Genomic DNA, 22,400 nt, shown 5'->3' with positions numbered 1-22,400 from the left:
GTTTATGGTTTCTTCGTCCTACCCTGTGTCCCAGTTCTAGTAGCATGTTTTGAGAATTTATTAGTAACTGCTTTAAGTTTTTTAGAGGAGGAGCAGGGAATGAGACTTTCCAGCCTTTCCTTTGCTTCTTCTCCTTTGAATCTGTAATGTCACTTTTGAGAATGTTCAGTTTCCCCTGAATGTTAAAGAGCCCATCTTTCTTGTATTTAATCTGCTAAGCTTCCTCTATATAGTCTGCAGCTTCTCTAGAATGAGGGCTGAGATGTCCAGAGGAGCTAATGAGACCCCTGACCTAGAAGTAGACCCAGGCATGGAAAATCCTGAGTGGTGTAGAGAATAGGAAAATATGGGCCAAACCCTGAAGGAATTATCTAACCCTGTAGACTGGGATTTTCCACATGAACAAATTCAGAAGAAGTCAGCTGAGGCGGGGAAACGCCTGAAAGAGAAGTGCCATGATGACTCTAAAGAGAAAAAGTTCATTGCAATAAGCTGGGCCCTGGCCTATGCTTATTGCACACTGCTAGATACACTAGGGCAGCAGACAGAGGCAGGGGGCAGGCAGATAAATCAGCAGCTATCCCAGTCACTCAGGCTGCAGGCAACACCCCAGCTACTCAGGCTGTAGCTAAACCAGACAGTGAGCCTAAGCCACTGGCAGTTGCCATAGGAAAGAAACACACAAGCAAAACCAATCGGCCAGTGACTGACGATGATAATCTGGAGGAAGGACCCTCAACACCAATTGCTGATACAAAAGCCAAAATTAAAACAACTGACGCAACATCAGAAGCCACTATTGAGTCCTATTCCCTAAAAGACCTTCACGGCCTAAGAAAGAATTACACTCAAAACCTGATGAATCTATAATTAGTTGGTTGGTCCATCTTTAAGATGCTACAGGCGAAGCTACAGTTTTAGATGGTACTGAAGAGAAGTATTTAAGATCCCTGTCACATGATCCTGTCATCGACCAAGGAATGATGAGGGGAACTAACCCTTACAGCTTCTGGGCACGGGTCCTGGGAAGTGTAGCACAAAGATACCTGTGTGCAGATGATGTCTATATGCAGCAAACCCAATAAAAGACCATAGAACAAGAGAGTCAACGCTTGAAAAAAATAGCAGTAACAAAGATTGTCTTCTCAGATAACATAAACACTATAAATTCAGACTTAATACCATGTACATCTGTGATGTGGCAAAAACTTGTACGACTTGGGCCACAAGAATACGCTTCTGCTTTAGCAATAATGAAGTGGGATGACAGTGAGGAGACTGTGCTTGCTACGGCAAAGAAGCTCCGAGCATATGCAGATGCTGCACATGGCCCAACACATGCCAGAATTGCAGTGGTGGAAACACGTCGGCAAAAATTAAAAGACAAGATAGAGAAGAATCATAAGAACTGAAAGAGGAGATTAAAGAGAGCTTTCTCCAAGTCTCATCAGTACAGATCAGAAATTCTGATATCCAACGCAGACATTCCCCAGATAGAAAGAGAAGGTACACCCCATGAGCTGTGGTTCTTCCTGCGCGATTGCGGAGAAAACATGAAAAGATGAGATAAAAAAATCTACTGTTGCTCTGGCACAATGGGTGCATAAACTCAAGACTCAGAGAGAAAGGTCCAAAAGTGAACCAACTCCAAAAACCCGTAACCAAACTGCCATATATGATAATGATGACGATATTTTCAATCCCCTTGAAGAAACCTCCAAGACATATGCCCAAAGAAAGAAAGATAACCAAGCTTAAAGAGGCCCTGTCTCTGGCCAAGTAGAGGCTAAAGAAGACCGTGTTTTTTAGACTGTATAAATTCGTTGGCCTGGCACATCTGAACCGTGAAAATATAAAGCTTTAGTCGATACTGATGCGCAGTGCACATTAATCCCATCAAGACATGTAGAGACAAATTCTGTTTCTATTGCTAGTGTGACAGGGGGATCACAAGATTTTACTTTAGTAAAAGCTGAAATGAGCCTGACAGAAAATGAGTAGAAGAAACACCCTATTGTGACTGACCCAGAGACCCCATGCATTTTAAACATAGACTTCCTCCGAAGTAAGTATTTCAAAGACCCAAAGAGACTCAAGACCTTTAAAATAGCTGCTGTAGAGACAAAAAGTGTCAAGCAATTGAACACCTTGCCTGGACTATCAGAAAACCCATCTGCAGTAGGACTCCTGAAAGTAAAAAAGCAATGAGTGCCAACTGCTACGTTGACAGTTCACTGCCAACCGTACCGAACAAATCGAGATGCCGTAATCCCCATCCATTAAGTAATCCGTGAACTGGAGAGCCAAGGAGTAGTCAGCAAGACCCATTTACCCTTCAACAGCCCCATTTAGCCTGTGTGTAAATCTGAAAGATAATGGAGATTGACTGTGGACTACCATGCATTAAATGAAGTGACTCCACCGCTGAGTGCAGCTGTGCCAGACATGCTGGAACTCCAGTACGAGCTAGAGTCCAAAGCAGCAAAGTAATATGCCACTATCAATACTGCCAGTGCATTTTTCTCCATTCCTCTGGCAGCAGAATGCAGGCCTCAGTTTGCCTTCACCTGGAGAAGCATGCAGTACACCTGGAACCGACTGCCCCAGAAGTAAAACTACCATAGACTGATCCAAAGTGAACTAAAAAAAAGTGAAGCTCGAGAACATCTGCAATACATTGATGAGATGATTGTGTAGAGGAAGACGGCAACAGAAGTGTTTGAGAATAAGGAAATAATCACCCAGATTCTCCTGAAAGCTGGCTTCACCATCAAGAAGAGCAAAGTCAAGAGACCTGCTCAAGAGATCCAGTTTCTGAGAGTGAAGTAGCAAGATAGATGGCGTCAGATTCCCAGATTGTTAATGTAATCAACAGAATCACAGCAATGTCTCCACCATCCAGCAAAAAGGAAACAAGCTTTCTGAGGTGCCATAGGTTTTTAAAGAATGCACATTCCTGAATACGGTCAGATTGTGAGCCCTCTCTACCTAGTCACCCATGAAAAGAACACTTTCCACTGCAGCCCTGAACAGCAACAATCCTTTGCCCAGATTAAGCAAAAGATCGTTCATGCAATAGCCCTTAGCCCAATCAAAACAAAACCAAATATGAAGAATGTGCTCTACTCTGCAGCTGGGAACCATAATTTGTCCTAGATCCTTTAGCAGAAGGTGCCTGAGAAGACTCAAAGCCAATCACTAAGATTTTGGAGTCGAAGCTACAGAAAGAAATTTTAGCAGCCTATGAAAAAGTCCAAGCTGCCTCAAAAGTAATAAGCACTGAAGCACAACTTCTCCTGACACCCTGACTACCAGTACTAAGGTAAATGTTCAGAACAAAGGTTCCCTCTACCCACCATGCCACCAGCGTTACATAGAGCAAATAGATTGCTCTCATCACGCAGCGCACCCATATTAGAAAACTGAATAGCCCTGAGATTCTAAAAATAATTACAAACTAACCAGAAAATAAAAACTTTAGTCTCACTAATAAAGAAAACCAAGTGACACATGCTAAAGAAGCGCCACCCTATAACCAACTGCCAGTGGAAGAAATACAACATGCTCTTTTTAGTGATGGTTCTTGCCGCATTATAAGAATGAAACAAAAGTAGAAAGCAGGTGTATAAAACCCCACACGACAGGTTGCAGAAGCCACTGAAAGAAAAAGTAGATCAAGCCAACTTGCTGAGCTCAAAACTGTTCAACTAACCCTGGAACTTGCTGAAAAAGAAAAGTAGCCAAAGCTCTACCTCTACACTAATTCATAGATAGTAGCCACTGCTCTGTAGAGATAGCTGAAGAAGTGAAAAGAACTTAATTAGCAGCATAAAAGAAAACCGATTTAGGCTACTGAAGAGTAGAAAAACATCACTACCAGAGTAAAGAGGCTACGTAGTGAAGGTCTGCCATGTAGATGCCCATGTCCCCAAAAATAAAGCCAATGAAAAACACCGAAACAATAAGCAGGTAGACCAGACTGCAAAGATAGAAATGCCAAAGATAGACTTAGATTAGCAACACAAAAGAAAATTATTCCTTGTTCGATAAGCCCATGATACTTCAAGTCATCAGGATAAAAATGCCTCCTATAAGTAGACACAAGACCAAAGAGTGAATTTAACCACAGACAGTTATTTCGCAAGTTATCTATAACTGTAAAACGTGTGCTGCCATCAAACAGATCAAGTGAGTGAAGCCTCTATAGTAGTGTGAACAGTAGTCCAAGTACAAGTATAGAAAAGCCTGGCAAATTGACTACATCATACTGCCCCAGACATGCCAAGGTAAGTGCTATGTACTGACCATGGTAGAAGCCACCACAAGATAGTTAGAAACCTACCCTGTGCCTCATGCTACGGCCCATAACACCATCCTGAGCCTTAAAAACAGATCTTTGGAAGCATGGTACCCCTAAAAAAATTGAGTCAGACAACAAGACTCATATCAACAACAACCTTATCAACACCTAGACTAAAAAACATGGCATTGAGTAAGTATACCATATTCCCTAGCATACACCACCTACAGACGAAGTGAAAAAGTTCAACAGACTGTTAAAAACCACCTTGAAGGCATTAAATAAAGGATCTTTCAAAAATTAAAAGCAGCATCTGAAAAAAGCCACCTGATTAGTAAACACTCTGAGCTCTACTAACCGAATAAGCCCTGCCCAATCTGAACCATTGCATAGAGTAGATAGAGACAAAGTACATGTCAGAAATTCATTAAAAAAGACAGTTTAAATCAATTCTGCCTCGAATACACACAAACCCATTTGTAAAATTGTTTTTACTCAGAAACCAAGTTGCACATGGTAGATAATGCAAAAAAAATAATAGAAAACCACAATGTGGACCAGAAAGATCTGATTGTTGAGTAAGAACTATATATAAATATCACTGCTTGCTGAATGTTGTTTGCCCATTGTCTGTGTATAGCTGTATATTAGATATATAAGGTATGTGTTTGTAGAATTAGAATATATATTAGTTTTAGTAGTAAGCTGACAATATGAAGATAAGAAATAGAATGTCCTAGGTTGACTATATGATGCTTTTATCCCCAGTCGTCTTGTTCTGTTTATACTGAATAATAAGTTTTGCACTTTTAAGACTTGTTCCAGAGAGTGAAGAAGAAAGAGAAGAAGCACGCAGTTTATTTTCAGACACCGCTCTCACTGCTCCACATTCCTGCTCCTGGACTGCGTTGTCTGCGGATGGACAGACAGCAGGACAGAGCTCTCCTTTGTTTTAGTTAGTTTTAGCTAGCTGAAGCAAATAAGTTCCTTGGACTGTGGGGTTTTTTTTTCCCCTTTTCTTTGGACCTTTTTTTTAAACCTGCTCTGGACTGAACACCAGAAGAGCACCAGCAGCTCGCACCTGTGGCCACCAGGCCGGGCCTGGGCCGTGGCATTGCCAGCGCCGGAGGGACTGATAAGAGACTGAGTGAGCTGAGCTGCAGCCCAGAGGGGACTTTCTGAGTTTGTCATCTCTTTTGGAGCAGCAAGAGGTTTTACTGTTTAATATTGTTTAGGTTTTATTGTTTAATAAACAGGTTTTTTCCACTTTTCTCCAAGGAGGTATTTTCTCCCAAACCGGTTGGGGAGGGGCCAATTGAATCTGCTTTCCTAGAGGAGCCCCTTTGGGGGTTCTCTCCCAAATTTGCCCTGAACCAAACCAAATACACAAGCCAAACAAACAAACAAAAAAGACACTATCTCACAAAAAAGACATGTTACATTTTTTCCAAACACAAATACTGTAACTGATTGGCTAGTGAATATTATCTGTTCACAATCTACTCAAGTAAGATGACAGATTAAGTGTGTTCATACCTGTTTGTTCCAACTTCATTAAACAAAACACTGAATTATATATGGAAACCCCAAGTTTCTCCCTAAACATACACTTATTAATCTGTTTCTTGATTACTTTAAGTCATTTGCTCCACAGTTTTTGAAGAAAAAAAATGGTGTTCACCTTTCAAATATTTATAGAGATAAATTAAGTTTATGAAGTGAAGTTAATACAGAAACTGTATCCCAAATGCTCACTGATCTTTGCAAATAGCATTGACAGAAAAGTTATTTTCTATGGGTAAATATTTTTGATGATGTAGATGATACAACTTAAAGAGCAAATTTCTAAAATGCATACCTCTAAATGCACTAACATCTCCATAGTGTACCTGGAGAACAAAGTATCTGCTACCCGTTTCTCCTCCAACTCTGAAGCCAACACCTAAGAGAAGGAAAATGTATTGTTTTCAGAAAAATAAAATGTAAGATGATTCACCATCACAGACAATATAAAAAAATACAAATCATTTTACTGGCTAAGAGTGAAGGGGTAGAAAATTTCAGACACCACTGAAGAAAACTTTGTCCTGAAACCCAGGAAAACCACCAGCACATGATCCCAAAAAGACTCAGAAGCTAGGACCATAACTTAATTATGAAAAAGTATCTGCTTTATGCAGATAACTCTCTCAATCAAAGAACATTAATTCAGATTTTTTTTTTTTTTTTAAATCCAAAATAAAAAGGAAGTCCGTGTAGGGTTTGGTGAACCTTTCATTTCTCATACAACCTCTTCATGATATAAACTAATTAACAATAACTTACTAAAACAACATTGAGAATGAGAAGAGAAAAAGATCTGCAGTAAAATATTTTTAGATTTAAATTAATATTATAGGCAGAAAAAATCTTGAGAAAATTATGCACCTATGTTACTTGATGAGAGAAGCAAGTACAGGCACAAAACACAATAGAGAAGCTTGAAATAGTCTGAAACAATGAAATTGCAAATTATCACCATCACAAAAAGGGATTTCTCTAAACCAATTCTACAATGAACATTTTTCAAAAGAAGTAGAAAAAACAATTTCTTTGTATTTGGTCAGAGAATCCCACAGCAAAATGCAAATCCCTACCTTATAAATGGGATTGCAGCATCTCTGTGCCCAAATGAGGAATCTTTATGAATACTCCCTACAAACCTTATATTTTTGCACAACTTACCAACAAGGGTAAGGTTTAACAGCAAAACTTTTACATAATCCTCTAAGTACAAAACATCTACAGAATCCTCCATGTAACAACTTTTTTTCACTTGACATTCTGATAACCAAATCAAATAACGTTCATGTTGGTAAGTGTGTAAATGGATTATTGAAAAAAGCATTTTCATGATACTGCCCCTGGCTATGAAAATGGGCATTAAAAGATGAAAGAAAAAAATACTTAGAAATCAAGATATTTTCAGATCAAGGCTATACTGATGGTAGATATTTCTAAGACCCTTCATGGTTATTACAAAAAAGCACTTCACCCTGTTTTCCAGACATACCACTCCAAGTAGCTTAAAATGTTTTGATTTAATTCAGTAGAGTTGTATATTATACAAGAAAACGGGTATACAAGCATGGTGCTCAACTGCATCAAAGCATTAAAAATGAAAAACACATTAAATTGTCAACATATACCTTAAACAGGAAAAATTCAATGTTTCAATTGAATTTGTTTGTGCTTTCCCAAACAAACAAAAATATTTTAATGTAGTTTGTGTGCTACTGAAAGATACATAAATGGTAACCTTCTACTAACATATAATAGGAAATGCAAGACTAATGCTATATAAAAACAATCAGTATATTATGATACTTATCTCTATCTTTTTTACCCTTACAGAAACCCATAATGGTATAGCAAACAGAATGAAAAAAACCCACAAGTATATTAGCAAGCATAATACATTTCATAGTTAATTAGGTTGATGTTTATACAGTTTCTATCAATTAGACATAATAAAAATATTACAGGATGTTCTCAGATATGCCAGATTCTTACTTCCATGTCCTCCTTTTTTCCCTGCCCCTGCACACAAGAACTCCATATTAAAGGGCGAATACCTTTGGGCAGCTTGGTGGGTGGAGCATTTCTTGCCCAAGCATACAAAATGTTAGATTTATCTTTGCATGTTCCTTCATCACAGTCCCTAAAAATACGAGGAAAGAAAAGGGAATATAATTTTTAAAGTTTTGAAATCAGAAAACAGCAGGTGAGTTACATGCAAAATCACTAATTTTAAGATCTATGAAGATTTTTTTTTTAATGCATGCTGATAAACAGTTATTTTAATGTAGATTGCTTTCACAGATATTGGTATATGTTCCACTTGCTTCTATTTTCCTCACAGTCCATTAAGGCAGTGTTAGACAGTTCTGATAGGCCCTGGTATCGTATTAATCAGTGATGGAAAAAACGAAGGAACATTTCGTGGTAATGAACTGTATGAAAATTTCTAGCATTATTAACTCAAGTGATACAAAATGACAATGGCTGCCACATTTACACAGAGGAATAGGACTCATGCACAAAGCAGGAAAAACCCCCACAAAACATACAATTGATTATTTAATATTAATTTTAAAATCATTGTCAAAAAAGTGACAAAAAGCTGTAAAAGAACCCACAGATTGAAGGCACTCATGCCCTGTACAATCACCAAAAAAATCCCAAACAATCGCCAAAAAAAAATGCAAAACAAAGCCCTAAGGAAAAACAAAAAGAAAAAGAAGGGTTTGCCAGGTTAACAGGCCACAAAGAGGTCACAAACATTTACAGTAACAGAGCGCTTGAGTTGTCCTTAGCCTCTGCAGCTAGCACCTTGCAGGTGACACTGAGGGTGAAGAATGAAAGAATCCCAAAGACTGGTAAATTCTAGATACCTTAAATCGGCAAGAACTAGTAAACCTGAGGCAGAGACACCACCAAGTCTCAATAGCCAGACACAGTAGTACAGACAGCACAATGTACCTGGACCACATCCAAGAAGGCACTAACTGCTATATGTGGGTGTAGGCTGTATGATGATACACATGGACAATCAAACAAGGGACCCTAAGGAGCTTTCTGAACACTCACCTAGAATACAACTCTCTCTCTTTATCCTGAATTAGGGAAAAGGTTTATTTATAGGGTGTATCTTCTTCCAATGGCAAAGCATCCATGGCCCTGAGCAAGAAGTGTAGAAGGTGTGCAGCATACACAGGTATGACTTTTAGAAAGCTTCACCCTGAAACTATTCAGATTACATCAATAGACTCAAGCCAGACGCAATGAAGGTTGGCGTCTATGCCAGCGTTTCATTCTAAACCAAAAATGGCGCAGACTCTGCTCTGTTTATCACAGCCTGTAAAATGATACTTAGGAAAACATTTGCATATGTAAGGCATGGTTTCAGTCATCTGAAATTGTGGGGAAAAAACAGAGCCACGCAGTGTGAGGAAGAGTATAAGCACAAAAAAGACCAGAACATCTATCAGATGCAACTCAATCATATTTCTGCTGAGAAAGGCTAAGCCATATGTGCAAATGATGATGATGCTTTCCAGCTATCTCTCAGAGATAACCAGCTCTTCTGGCATGTGTATCAAACCACATCAGCAGGATATTATGCATTTCTTTCATCCCAGTGAGCTTTATTGCAGCCTAGCTACTGTATTTAATTCTGACTGAAAGCTCTGCCCATAATCATGAGAGTAAACACACCACTTATTTTTAGTAGTTATACTCACAACATGTATTTCTAGACTTTCATAACTAACAGTTTGGTCACTTTGCCCTTCAAACATGCCCACAATCCAAAAGACAATCAAAACTTACTTCAAGGTAAGTGAAATGCGTTGATGGATTCAGCTGCAACTGAAAATTATGCAGCTTCCCACTGCTACTATACAAAAAACCCAAAAGACTTCATGGATCTAACGTAGCATTGAGCTGCACAACTTGGGAATGTGTTGAAGAGATTGTTTAGGAGGAATGCCAGAAGGAACTACAAGCACAGCCACAGCTTTACCACCACACTTTGGGCACAACTGTCTTTAATTTATACCACAGTATTTCCAAGAACACATTAATTAGGAAAAAGCCCTGTGTAGGCTGCTTCAAACTTTCTTCCAAGAGGCTACCAGAATGGAGGGGGAAGATTGCAGGGGACAAAGATAAACTACAGACACTGGATTTTAATTTCATTTAAAAAATAGTTAACCATCTCATTTTGCCATCAATGATACTCTTGAAACATTAAGTTTTCAGAAAAAACAAACCTAGAGGAGATTGCAAAGAGAAGGTAATAAGGTAAACAGATTGAAAAGCAGGGAGCTAGTAAAAAGTATATATTTACCTAAAAAAAAAATCACTGAAATTCATAGCTGCTTTGCATACAAAAAATTAGATTCAAAACCAAATGAGTGACACAGAATACCTTAAAAATGGACTATAGCTGCATATTATACACTATTGTTCTAAAAACCGATTTTTACTCAAAATTTGGAATTGAGTGGGGTAGGAGAGAGCTTACTGACTGCTTCTTGGATCTTGTTGTTTTTTGCAAACTCTCCTGGGCTTCCCAAAGGCATTCTTCCCAGTCTTGGGTAAGCTCAAGAGCTGTTTTTATTAATGGCACTGGGGTTTTGACTGATTACCTAGACTGAAAGCAAAATATTTCACTATGTCAGCAAGACCAGTATTTGGCTATCCCTTTAGCACATTTGCATTGGTTATGGTAACAAATAGCTTATTTTATTTCTTTCTCTATTACACTGCGCTCCTGAATACTAATCACTACTTTTTTTAAAAGGGTAGTTGAGGTGATTGAGTAAGACAAGTCATCATTTTTAGCTCTTGAATGTTGCAGAACATTCTGGGGCAGGGGCAATGGTAAGAAACTACACCTAAAAATACAGTTCTTTCTACTGTCCCCACTCTCCCTCATGCAGTGAAATAAAAGTCCCTCAATGAACTAGTCATGACATCTTTTGCAACCTCTACTGAACTATTGATGTCAAAGACATTTAAACTCATTCTTTCCTGCCAACAGAAACAACTGTCTGATAGAGGAATCACCAGGTGGCCATCTACGACCTGCGCTTATACATTTGTTTGCATAAGATAACTATTTAAAGTTGCTCTCTCTGATCTCAAAATAATGGCTTTATCTATGAATCAGCTCATTCATAAGAGATTATTTCAGTGTTAGGTTTGATACAGTGCAAGACTAGTCTTGCCAGACTCACAAGTTCTGAATAATTCAACATTTTCTTTTAAAGCATTCAAGTGCATTCCTGATAATATACAGAGAATCTGAACTTTTATCAATCAGTTCAGGCATGTTACATCAATTTCAACACAGTTTGTCAGCTCAGGCAAAACTTGTCATTGTGGCTGAACTGGTTTTAGATCAATTATGATCAAGGAATAGAAGCAGCTATGCCATTTTTTAATGCACTGACCAATACCTGAGGCAATGAGCCCTGGGAAACTTTTTTTTTTCCTGTGGAAAGGCCTGTACATTTCAAGGAGGGAGAACAACCTTTAGCATTTGTTCAGATAAAAATTCTGCCACACTGCAGTGAATGTTGAAACCAGCGCAAGTTCCACACAACTTCAAAACCTTTCGGAAGGCCAAGAACATTTGCAAGAATAGCGTCAATTCACCAGAAAGGCAGCAGGCCAGATGGGCAGCACAGATTTTGGCTTAGAACTGCTATGGCCAAAGGGCAGCTAATCCCAACAGAGTCATCTGGATGCTTCTCATTCCTCCCCACTCAAAACTGGCCAGAATGAAACTTCACATCTCAGGAAACCTAATTTTGATCTTCCATTCTGAATGTTCCTAACAGCCTATTTTTCCATAATACAACTAATCCACATTGTTATGGTAAAGAAAAACTTGACTTGAAAAGCCATATGTAACTAATACTGCCAGAACTTTGAAAAAGAAACTAGAAGAAAAAAAACTATGTGGCATGCCTAATTGAATCAAAGCTGGCTCTGTAAAAATGTTGAGCATGTAAAAAGTAAGGAGAGGATCGCTGCTAAAAAAGTCTTATAGCGGTCTGTTCAAACAACTGTTCCTTCCCTACTAGATGGAAGAGCAAGAGAAGACATCATTTGCTAGCCTTCAGGTAACTAAAGGAACAGCAAATAACCAAACAAAATAAACAACAATGAAGACCAGTAACACACAGTTGCCAGAATTTCTTTAACAAAATTAGGTTAGAAGTTTCTAGCACTTTTTAGTCTATTTTATGTAGAAAACACATGATCATCTTTCTAGCCTTGCAAATAACTGCGGGTAGAGCAAGATAAAAAGCTGCAAAAGCAGAGATGTGAAATGATGAGGGAACGAAGAGCTTTTATTTTGAAAATGCAAAGCAAACACAAAACCTCAGAAAAAGCACATAAAAATTAGAAAGATCTAATCAAAATTAGATCTAATCTAATTTTGCATATGAAAAATTGAAAATAGCAGATTTAAACACAACACTAACATATTTGATCTGGCTAATTTTCCCCACAGTAACCTTCAGGGTGCTGGGATTTGAATGAGTAGCTAGAAAGGTGTTGATAACACATCAGTGATTGGGAAAGATCTTAGGAGAGGTCACAGCCAGGCCAGCTAACCCAAACTGACCAAAGAAATGTTCCATACCATATTATATCCACTCAACAATCAAAGGTAATAGAAAGGAAAAGAAGGGTGTGGACACACACACACACATATTCATTATTTATGACATTTGTCTTTCAGAGCAACCATTACTTGTGCTTGGAAGTGGCTTGGTGATAAAAAGAAGAGAATAAAATATTTTGTTTCCCTCCACTTCTGCACAACATTTGCTTTTGCTTTACTAAACTGCCTTTGCTTTGACTCGTGAGTTTCTTTCCATCCTGAGGAGTGGAGGGATAGAGCAGCTTGGTGGGAATCTGATGTCCAGCAAAGCCCAATCCATCATAACTAAATAAGTATCTTGTCATTTGACAGGTAAGTCAATCAAGAACAAAACCAACATTAGTTGCCACACTGCAAAGGCTGTCATTGGTGAGTCTTCTGCTGGGAGAGTAAAATTACAACCAGGGAGCTCAAACTACCTGAGCTCTAGACTCAAAACAGGGATTTCAGTCTGATTCAAGTTTTGAAAAACTTTGGTTTTTGGCTTTGGATCCATCTCTTCTACAACCTCAGAACATCAGTTAGTTGTGAATTAGGCACTGTCTCATAACTTCATCTCAATACAAGCTCCTGATCAATCTGTAACAACGTAATTCTATCATGTACAAATTATTCCAAGGCTCTATTAAAACTACTTCCAGAAATATGAAGACAGCACAAGCTCCAAGTACAATCTACACAGTTTTAAATAGGATACTCACCTGTTTTCAAAAGGTCAGAATGGAAAAGTTTTATGTTGACATATTGTCCCCATTAAAGTATTCAAGTATATTCTATCATTTGAGATACAATAAAAAAGAGCACAGAAAAGCTGACTGTAGGGAAAAGAAATTCATAGAAAGTTTATGCTTTCAATTTTACTTTGGCCTGAACTTCTTAAGCATCTGGTTTTTTTGCACAACTGTACAAGATTACATTTTCAATATTACAACTATTGGTTGCTAGGTAAACGGAGGTAAGACTTTTGAGAAAGATGTGTTGTGTATCTTTAAAATACTAATCAAATCATCTCCTCAAAACAGGCATTCAGAATGTTTTGGGGTATTTTTCCTCAAATTATATTATACTATACTGTTAGTTCTAAATTCCAGGTCTAGTTATCTTTTTGGAAAATATTTAAAAGATAAAATATGATTACACAATTCTATCAGAACACCTATATTAAAATTGTTCTACGGTTCAGAATAAGTCACATAACCTTTGCAGCATCAGCAAAAATCCTCATCTGCTCTCTCATGAAAACCTACAGAAACTCTGCAAAATTACTGTTCTCCTCACATTGCCTCCACACACTTATTTTACTGGCATTGGGTGTTTCCCTCTGCTCTCACTGTTTAGGCATTTTGAAGTGCAAGTCAAATACCAAATCACTTGATAATCTTCTTCAGTTTATCCTTTGCTCAGTCTCATTCTGAACAACTTGCTACATGACTTCATACAGAGAAAAGCAGTCAACTATAGTTTGAAGATTGGATTTCTTGGTATTCAATGACACTCTCTTTACTATAGCTTCTGCCTCCTCCTTGAAGACTGTCAATTAGTCATGAAGAATATGGAGGAATTAGTTAAAAAAAAACCACTTTAAGAGTGGAAAGACTAGATTTATTTTAATCTATACATTTCTTATATTATACATTTCTTATACATTTCTTCTCCATTTAAAATTTTCCTACTTTTCCAAGAGATTCTGACAGTGGAAGAGGTTTAAGCAATTAACACCAAAAAAGAATTGGTTAATAACAAAAGCAAGATGCAGCTCTTACCAGTAATTTTCAGTAGAGGAAGGTTCATTACATCCAAAGAGTAACATGTGATGGACTGTGTCCATGCTGGCATGAGGCTTAAAGTCAACTGAAAAAAAATATGGCAAAACAGTAAGCTATCTAATCTCACCGTAAGTTACATAACCAAGATAATATTGTGTCATTTTCTCCTGTAATACTACAAATAAGGTAAATACATCCCCACCCATTTATTTGCCTCCTGCATTCCACTTACACATGTTCCTTAAATTTTCATTCAACAGTGCTCCTTCTAAGCTAAAACATTGTATGTACCTCATTTATTTATAAAGAAAAAGAAACTAAGTTCCTAATGAAAACCACTGTATTTCCCACAGAAGTTAAATATGATACTAAGTTAATATATCACTGCATCCCAAACCACAAAATTTTACTGTCACCAGTCTAATTGCAATCTACCTTTGAAATCTGCACTTGTAACTTAAAATACTCTCCTAATTTTTTGTACTTCATAAAAAATACAAACAAGCAGTAAGTTACAGTTAAGAGCAACTGAATCTTATGGATTAGTAATATCTTCTTCCAGTATTCTACCTGGCTTACATTCTTCCTGCATCTTTCTTGGGTCAACAGTTCCAAGAAGGGATTGAGTCTCACTAATACGTCAAATCCTTTGGAATGAAAACCAAGATTTGTTTAAAGTCAGCATGATCTCACTAACCAAATATTTCTCATTATTAGAAACTTAAATGTGAAAGTTCACCTCTTGTTCACCTCTAAAATGTCTGTTCTTTAAACTATGCCACAGATAAAACACTGGTTTGGTTTCTGAAGTACTTGTGAACCTGTTTAGCAAAGTAAAAATTTTATCAACATCATGGGATAAATATTCATATGAATGTATAATGATGGCATTTCTAAAAGCATTCTACATTCCACATTCTTTTATTACTACAGAAAAAATATGCCGGTGCAAAGAACGCAATGGTTTTTAACCTTGGGCTACAGCAGAAATTTTGAAGACAAGTTACTCCTGCCCCTACATGTACACAGACAGTGAGAAGTCTCCAATTAACTGTCTTTTAGCTATTAAGAGGGAAGACAGTGAAGCTGCAAACCAGTGAAACAATATTTGCTCCTGAGGTTTATGGCACTACCTGCAGTCAGAAATCAGTATTTTAACACAGAGCTGTGGCAGAGTTCCTGAAATGAATGACGATATAGCTTATCGTCCCAATTTCACAGGGGAAAAATATCAAATAGCTTCTAACCCGATTTCTGGAGCTGAGCTCTGTCCTCGAAAGTAAGGAAAACCAGCCAACTGTCAAAGCATGTAAGTCAAGTTTTAGTTGAAGATAGGTGGTCAGACTGTAAGGAAATGAGCATGCCAGAGGTGAGGGCTTGGTTTGGGAAATAAGAGATGTATCCATATGCCCTGAGAAGGTACTTTGAGTGATATATACGAATTAAAAGCTACTAAAGTTGCCAGCATGAAGAAAGTCCAGAGACAACCCAACATCTTTTTTTACCTACAAGCAAATTCTACTTTTTTCATAGACAAAAACCTAATCTGTGTTATGGAGACAATTCTTGTTTTGATGTCTTTATCAGTAACGATTAGTAGTAAAATTATAGTTTATGTTTGCATGGCAGAGGCAACGTGTCATTCTGTGGAATTCCTACCTTACTTTTCAGATGTCTTGGGTGTTTTAAGCTGCTGCTATCAATCAAGAGATTAAATTTCTGAAGGGGTTTATAAGCAGTTCACACACGTGAAATTTAATTAACTTTATTGTCAAAATTAATACCTGTAAAAAATGTGCTGTAAGTACCACTTATAAAGGCAGTCTTCAATAACGGTAAAATTGAAGGTTAGGCCTGCTAGCTCTAAAGCCACCACCTGTCCTGCTGCTTAATACTGTCTCTGTTTCTTTTTATTTTTCTACCACTCTCCTATTGCAAGTATTTATTCTAATGAGTGTTTCAAGATTCTTTTATTCGCTCCACATAGTGCCTATTACAATGATGTCCTAGAGCATGGACAGGACCTTCAAGCACTTTTAGAAAACTTCTTACAAAAACCTGACTAAATTCTATTCTTACCAAGAGAAAACAATGTACCAATTTTGCTAACAAAGCAAAATCAGATTTCTGGCTTACACTATTTTAGCTGATATACCTCATCATTGCTTAAGGAAGCACTGAAAAACCTCACAGGCAGTCTATGAGCTTAAGACAGCTTTGTATAGGTGGTTACAGTATGGTTCCTGTACAGCTATTTTCTTAGCAGTACACCCAGGAATATAACTTTCCAAAGTGAAGGTTAAAAGAAACAAACAAAAATATCCAACTAAAAAATCCTGTGTTGCAAAAGCCATACAGATTAATGTGGGATTCAAGCCAAATGCAGTACCTGTCACAGAATGAGAAAGTGGCCAGGATTCGAAGGGACCTTAAAGATCATCTCGTTTCCACCACCCTGCCATGACAGGCACACCTCCCACTATGCCAGGTTTCTCAGACCTCCATCCAACATGGCCTCCATCCCTGTCCCCGCAGGGATGGGGCAACCAAAGCTTCTCTGGGCAGCCTGAGCCTGGGCCTCCCCACTCCCACAGTAAAGAATTTTATTCTAACAGAATTTTATTCTAACATCTAATCAGAATCTACTGTCTCTCCTTTCCCCTTTGTCTTGTCACTCTGTGCTCTTTTAAAAAGTCTCTCCCCATCTTTCTTGTGGGCTGAAGGCCACAATTAGGTCACCCAGAGGTCTCCTCTTCTCCTGAAGAACCTCAGCTGTCTCAGCCTTTCACCATGGCAGAGGTGCTCCATCTTTCTGATCATCTTTGTGTCCCTGCTCTGGACTTGCCACAACATTCCAGCAGTCCCTGTGCTGGGAACTGTCACTATCAAAGGCTTAAGAAATACCAAATAGCAGTCCTATTTTCCTAGTTGACAGCCTCCAAATTTTACAGTAATGAACAGAATATTACTCAATAGTAATTTTTTTAATGCATGGAGAAGTGATATAAATGATTACTAAAATAACAACAACAGCTTTCCTATACATACTAAATTGAAGTCTGACCTAATTTCTTGATCAAGTACTACTTAGAACTACAAGCTCAAAGAGAAACAGGAATAAACAGAACATGACATCAGTTTAATCTCAATAGTATGTACTTAAGCAATGTATTTAAAAACATAACTTCTAATAAGTTAATCTTTACAAACAACAGTTCCATTTTAAAAAGTTGATAGATTTTTTTTTAAATATTAATGCCTTCTCTATCACAGAATTAACTTTAATGAAATTTATCATGAATTCAGTGTTCAGTGGAGTTTGGCAAATTAGGGAGACATCAGAGGCCTCCAATACAGTGAGGACATCATTGCCTGGGAATCAAAAAGTTTATACATTCCATACCAGAGTAACAAACCTAGAGTCCTTTATGGATGAAAAGTAATAAACCATCTAATTACTTCAATGTGTGTTGCTGAATGTAGAAGGCTCGATTTTATTTCTACAGCACAATCTGACAGGGACCTGTTATGAGTCAGTAAGAAAAAGAGGTTTATTTACTGGTCACCCATATAAATGAATATAAGCAGGTGAAGGTGACAATCAAGTTTTTTGGCTGAGAGGTCAGACTAAATTTTTGTGAGTGTCTGTAGAACACCATTTAGCTCTCTCTAGAGTTTCATTATGAAAAACTGATTTTTAACAATGCTTCCACCACTAAAGATTCACCTGAGTTTCTGGTTTAGCTATTTATTAATAAACATTGATGAAACAGGATGCAGAAGAAGAAAACCACAATGATATGTTTTAAAAATAAAACTGGAGTAATACTTTCTTGGGAAATCACATATTAATCTTACTCACTAATAGCAACATAATTATCTCACAGCCATTTCAATTTCCAGAAGCAAAGGGTATGTTCCTAACATAAACCTAAATGTACACCAACCCACCTTACAAAAAATATTCTCCTTAATCAAATTTGTCAGTGTTAACAGCCATTTGGGACAGAGAAACAAACAGAAATCTCAGCCTTGACAGTCTGGTCCTCACCTAAATAACCTAATACAGAAAACAGCATCAGCAAAATTATACAGATGCATGGCTGAAAAAGATCCATAGGGCAAAACCTGCTCTAATTCTCCTCCCAGCTGGCAACATTTCATTAAGTAAGTGTGATTGATTCTTTCCTCTTATAATATCTGAGAACTGACTCTGAACAAGTTTGTGAATTCTGGTAGTGTGTCCCTCCAGTTTTGAAGTACAAAGTTATAGCCACTGTCCCTGTGCAAGCATGAATGTTTACTGGTTTTCTTTAGGGAAATAGCAAAGTTGAAGTCTGAATTCAAAGTCCTTATATACAAATTTAATAAAAGTACTGAAAAAAAAAGTTACAAAAATTTTTTCTACTTAATAACATATGTAGTACTGCCCACATACAACACTAAAAAAGAAGCTCTCTCTGCCAAGGCTCTTATATATCACCAATATGAAACAAAAATATTTTGCTGCAGATTTCATTATAGAGCCCTCTCTTCCAAGATGTCTTGGAGGAAGGAAGAAACAAGAGTAAAAATAGGAAGGCAAAGTTAAAAAAAGGAATGAATTAACAAGTCTTGATGAAACTGTAAAGACAATTGGTCATAAAAATGTCTCTTTAAACCATAAAAGGAAACAAAGTACAAGGCATTTACATCGCAAATAAATTGAACTGAAGCGAGAATATGTAGCTTTACTATCAAAAGGTCTTAGGAATCCAGTTTATTGTTTCAGTTATGTGTATTCACACAGCCTCATGTTGAAGCTCTACAGAACACACAGTCTTCTCAACATCACTAAACAGCAACCCAGTGACAGCTCTTATGCTAGTTTTCCACTGTTTTTGTCACAAAGCAAAACAGTATGTTTTAAGGAAAGTTAATCACATCATTTATTGGCAATGCAATGAAGCCAGATCCAACTTAAACCATAAAAATATAGACTCTATCCTTTCAAAAAGGTTAAACATTCTCTGTGTGCCAATCTTCTGTGCTTATTTAAGCAACAAAAAATACATGTATGCAAGTCAATAGTTTTCTATGTAGGTATTTTATGAGGTAGGTCATGCTACATTCTTTCAACTCTCTACAGCTTGATATGATTGAGTCTACTCTTTCTAATGATCACGTAACTTCCATGGATTATGAAGATCTGAGCCTTTTCTATGAGGAACACCTTCCAGTGAAGCAAAATTGAATGGATCACATACTTCAGACTGACCATATGTCTATTCATTTCCACCATATGTGGAAGTGACAAAAGAGGGAAAAAACAAAAATTTTCTTCTAATTTTAAAGCATACAAAAAAATCATATATATATATATATATGTGTATATATATATACACACACACACACACAAACACACATATATATATACACACACATATATATGTATATATATTCCAATATATATTTCTTTGTAAGGAATGCTATCATGGAATACTTTAAACAAGCTGGGTTTTTTACAGATTGCTCATCAGGCTCCTCTTGATCTTCAAAGCTCTACAAGACAACTAGAATGGTTACTGTGTCCAGAGACCTTATTCTGCTTTGTAATGAAGGGTACTCAGGAATACTGATCATTAGAAAGGTGACCAAATTCTGTAAAAAATCAGGTGAACAATATATAAAATTTTAGGTCTGCAGAAAAAAATAAAATGGGTTGCATTGCACAATTTGCACTGAGACTTTGCATAACTTTTAAGCAAATTTTTCAGTAGGTTCTTTCAAGCAACAAAAGAAGTTTATGTTCCTTTAACACAAGCAACAGAACTAGATGTGCAGCAACGTAACAATGAAGTAAACTATGGAATTTTTCAACTCAGTAACACACTAAATAAAAGCTGCTTAAGTAGGAAGTTAGTAGTATTGCCTTTCTATGAATCAACAAAAGCAGAAGGGTCTATTGCACACACAGCACAGCAAGCATAATTTATTCGAGAGCAAACACTCACACCCTTCCTTCTATGCTCATTTTTCCTTCTGGGGCCATACTTACAACCAAAATGTGATATCAGATTCTCACCTCTTTAGAAAACAGATATATGGAGAAAGCACTTTAGAACAATTTAATCATTTTTCTTAGTTACTGTAATACAACATGAAAATCAAAACACAATATTCTATCTTCTGAGGGATTGCCACAAGAAAATCCACATGGAACAACAATCTCATAATACTCTACATCAAAAACTACACGGGATTCCCACCATACTTTTATTAAGCATATGTATCCTAAAATGCAACAAAAGTGTAAAGAAAGAAAAATATTGTTTCCTTTTGAACAGTTTATAGCATGTTCTGAAAGCAAAACTATCTTCAGCCAAACCAATAAGCCTTCTCTCTATCTGAACAACTGTATGTTCATGGCAAGGTACAATAAAATTTTAACTACCACAAAGATTTTCTGAACAGATGGTGTTCTGCTGATTTATATGATGACAGCATTTGTAACACATTACAGTATTTCCTTCTACTTGTCAGCTATCTTATTCATGCCATGCCATTAAAAAAAAAAAAAAAAAAAGAGGGAGAGGGTTTGGTTTCTCCTCCAAGTAAAATCTTTCCATAGCCAACACTGACTGTAAGCACATAGGATTTACAACCTGTACCAGGAGGTAAATAAACAGTCTGCTCAGCAGTGCAGAATTAAGTATCCGGCCAGAGACAGAAAGCCAATACTTTGCAAATGGACTGTTTGGTCCTGACTGCCAAAGGCATCTGCATGCAGCTCCTTAACTGCTATTACTCATGAATCTCCTCAGATACGGTTTTATCTTGACTCTAAGTAACTCTCTCTAGTTTGTTTCCACATTAGACATGACAAATGCATTTTGGAAACCCTGATATCCAAAGATTAAGTTAATATGAGTCAAAGGAAAAAAAGGAAATGTTGAGGTTCTTCAAAATGCCTTGCTTAAGTTCTTTCAGTTAACCAATACTCACCTACATAGGCTTCATCATCCACTGGCAGGGGTACTGACATGCAGAGGTAGGTATCAGACTGTTAAAAGAAAAGAGTATAAACTACCTTTAAATTGGGAAAATTCAGAATTTAAAGAACAGAAAAAAAGCATCAAAATTCCCTACACTTTCTGAAAATGTATGTGAGAATACTGAACAAATGAATATATACAATAGGACCATCTAGAAAAAATATCATGTACTTTACTGAGATACTCAGGCAAATAAAATGTAGGTTATCTGGTTTACTATTGTAAGAAATAAATTCATTGCCAAAATTTATTTACATGTAACAGAGATCAGTCTATAACGTTATCAAAGTGGCTATTAGGTTGGTAGGTACACTATTAACTATTTTAAACCTCTTTTTTCTTAAATGTTTATTTTCCAACTTCTAAGGCTGTTTAGGAAAGGAATTGTATCATCTACTGGAATTTCACTACACCCATGAACTCAAAATCTGACAGGCCTTCACTTTCATCAGGACATCTAAACATATAAAGATAAAATTTCTGCTATGAACAACGTCAAACTTAATTTAAAAGAAGACTCTGTGGATAGGGGTAAACAATTAAATGCAACAGAGAAGGAAGGTACAATGGTGATAATAATATGTGATTATACAGAGCAGTGATTTGCACAGATAAGAAACCATTTTTGGTGGTTTTGCTAGAAAATGGGATGGATGAATGGAGATTACCTGATACGATTGATGTGAATGCCTTTGTGTACTGTGATTACATGCATTTACACAGTTAAAATAGTAAAGCCTTCTAGAAATAGAAAAAGAAATACTCTGTGTTTTTTATTTAACCTGGGTTCAGAAGATTTTTTTTTTTTTTAAAAAAGCACAACCTAATTTAGGACCTTATCTTCAAACTGTGAAAGCCAAAGGCAGCAATGCTCCACAATGCAGTAGAAATTAAGCAATTTCTAATTAATGTTCATGTGCAGTACCTGTGCCAAAAGAATGCACAACTCAGGTATACATAGAACATTCCTAAAGTCATGTAAGGGCTTGGTTGACACTCATGCACCCATAGAACAACTGCAGTTATGAACTGTAAGACAAATCCTGGCCCTCCCACCCCTTCAACATGCCCAGTAACTA

At 37.1% G+C, this 22,400-nt stretch overlaps 1 protein-coding gene across 8 annotated transcripts in view; it reads right to left on the bottom strand.

Annotated features, from left to right (window-relative positions):
• Positions 1 to 22,400, bottom strand: part of PAM (peptidylglycine alpha-amidating monooxygenase) — a 124,792-nt gene that overhangs the window by 48,657 nt on the left and 53,735 nt on the right. For all 8 annotated transcript variants that reach the window (XM_038123236.1, XM_038123233.1, XM_038123235.1 and 5 more), the window contains 4 exons: positions 21,272 to 21,329; positions 14,285 to 14,372; positions 7,915 to 8,000; positions 6,159 to 6,242 (listed from right to left, as the gene is read on the bottom strand). In XM_038123236.1, the coding sequence (XP_037979164.1) occupies positions 6,159 to 6,242; positions 7,915 to 8,000; positions 14,285 to 14,372; positions 21,272 to 21,329 (316 nt within the window). The remainder of the gene's footprint in view (positions 1 to 6,158; positions 6,243 to 7,914; positions 8,001 to 14,284; positions 14,373 to 21,271; positions 21,330 to 22,400) is intronic.

Source organism: Motacilla alba, chromosome Z, assembly GCF_015832195.1.
Source record: "Motacilla alba alba isolate MOTALB_02 chromosome Z, Motacilla_alba_V1.0_pri, whole genome shotgun sequence".
NCBI lineage: Eukaryota > Metazoa > Chordata > Aves > Passeriformes > Motacillidae > Motacilla > Motacilla alba.
Note: the sequence above shows the minus strand (reverse complement) of the source record. Positions and strands in the feature narration are given on the sequence as shown.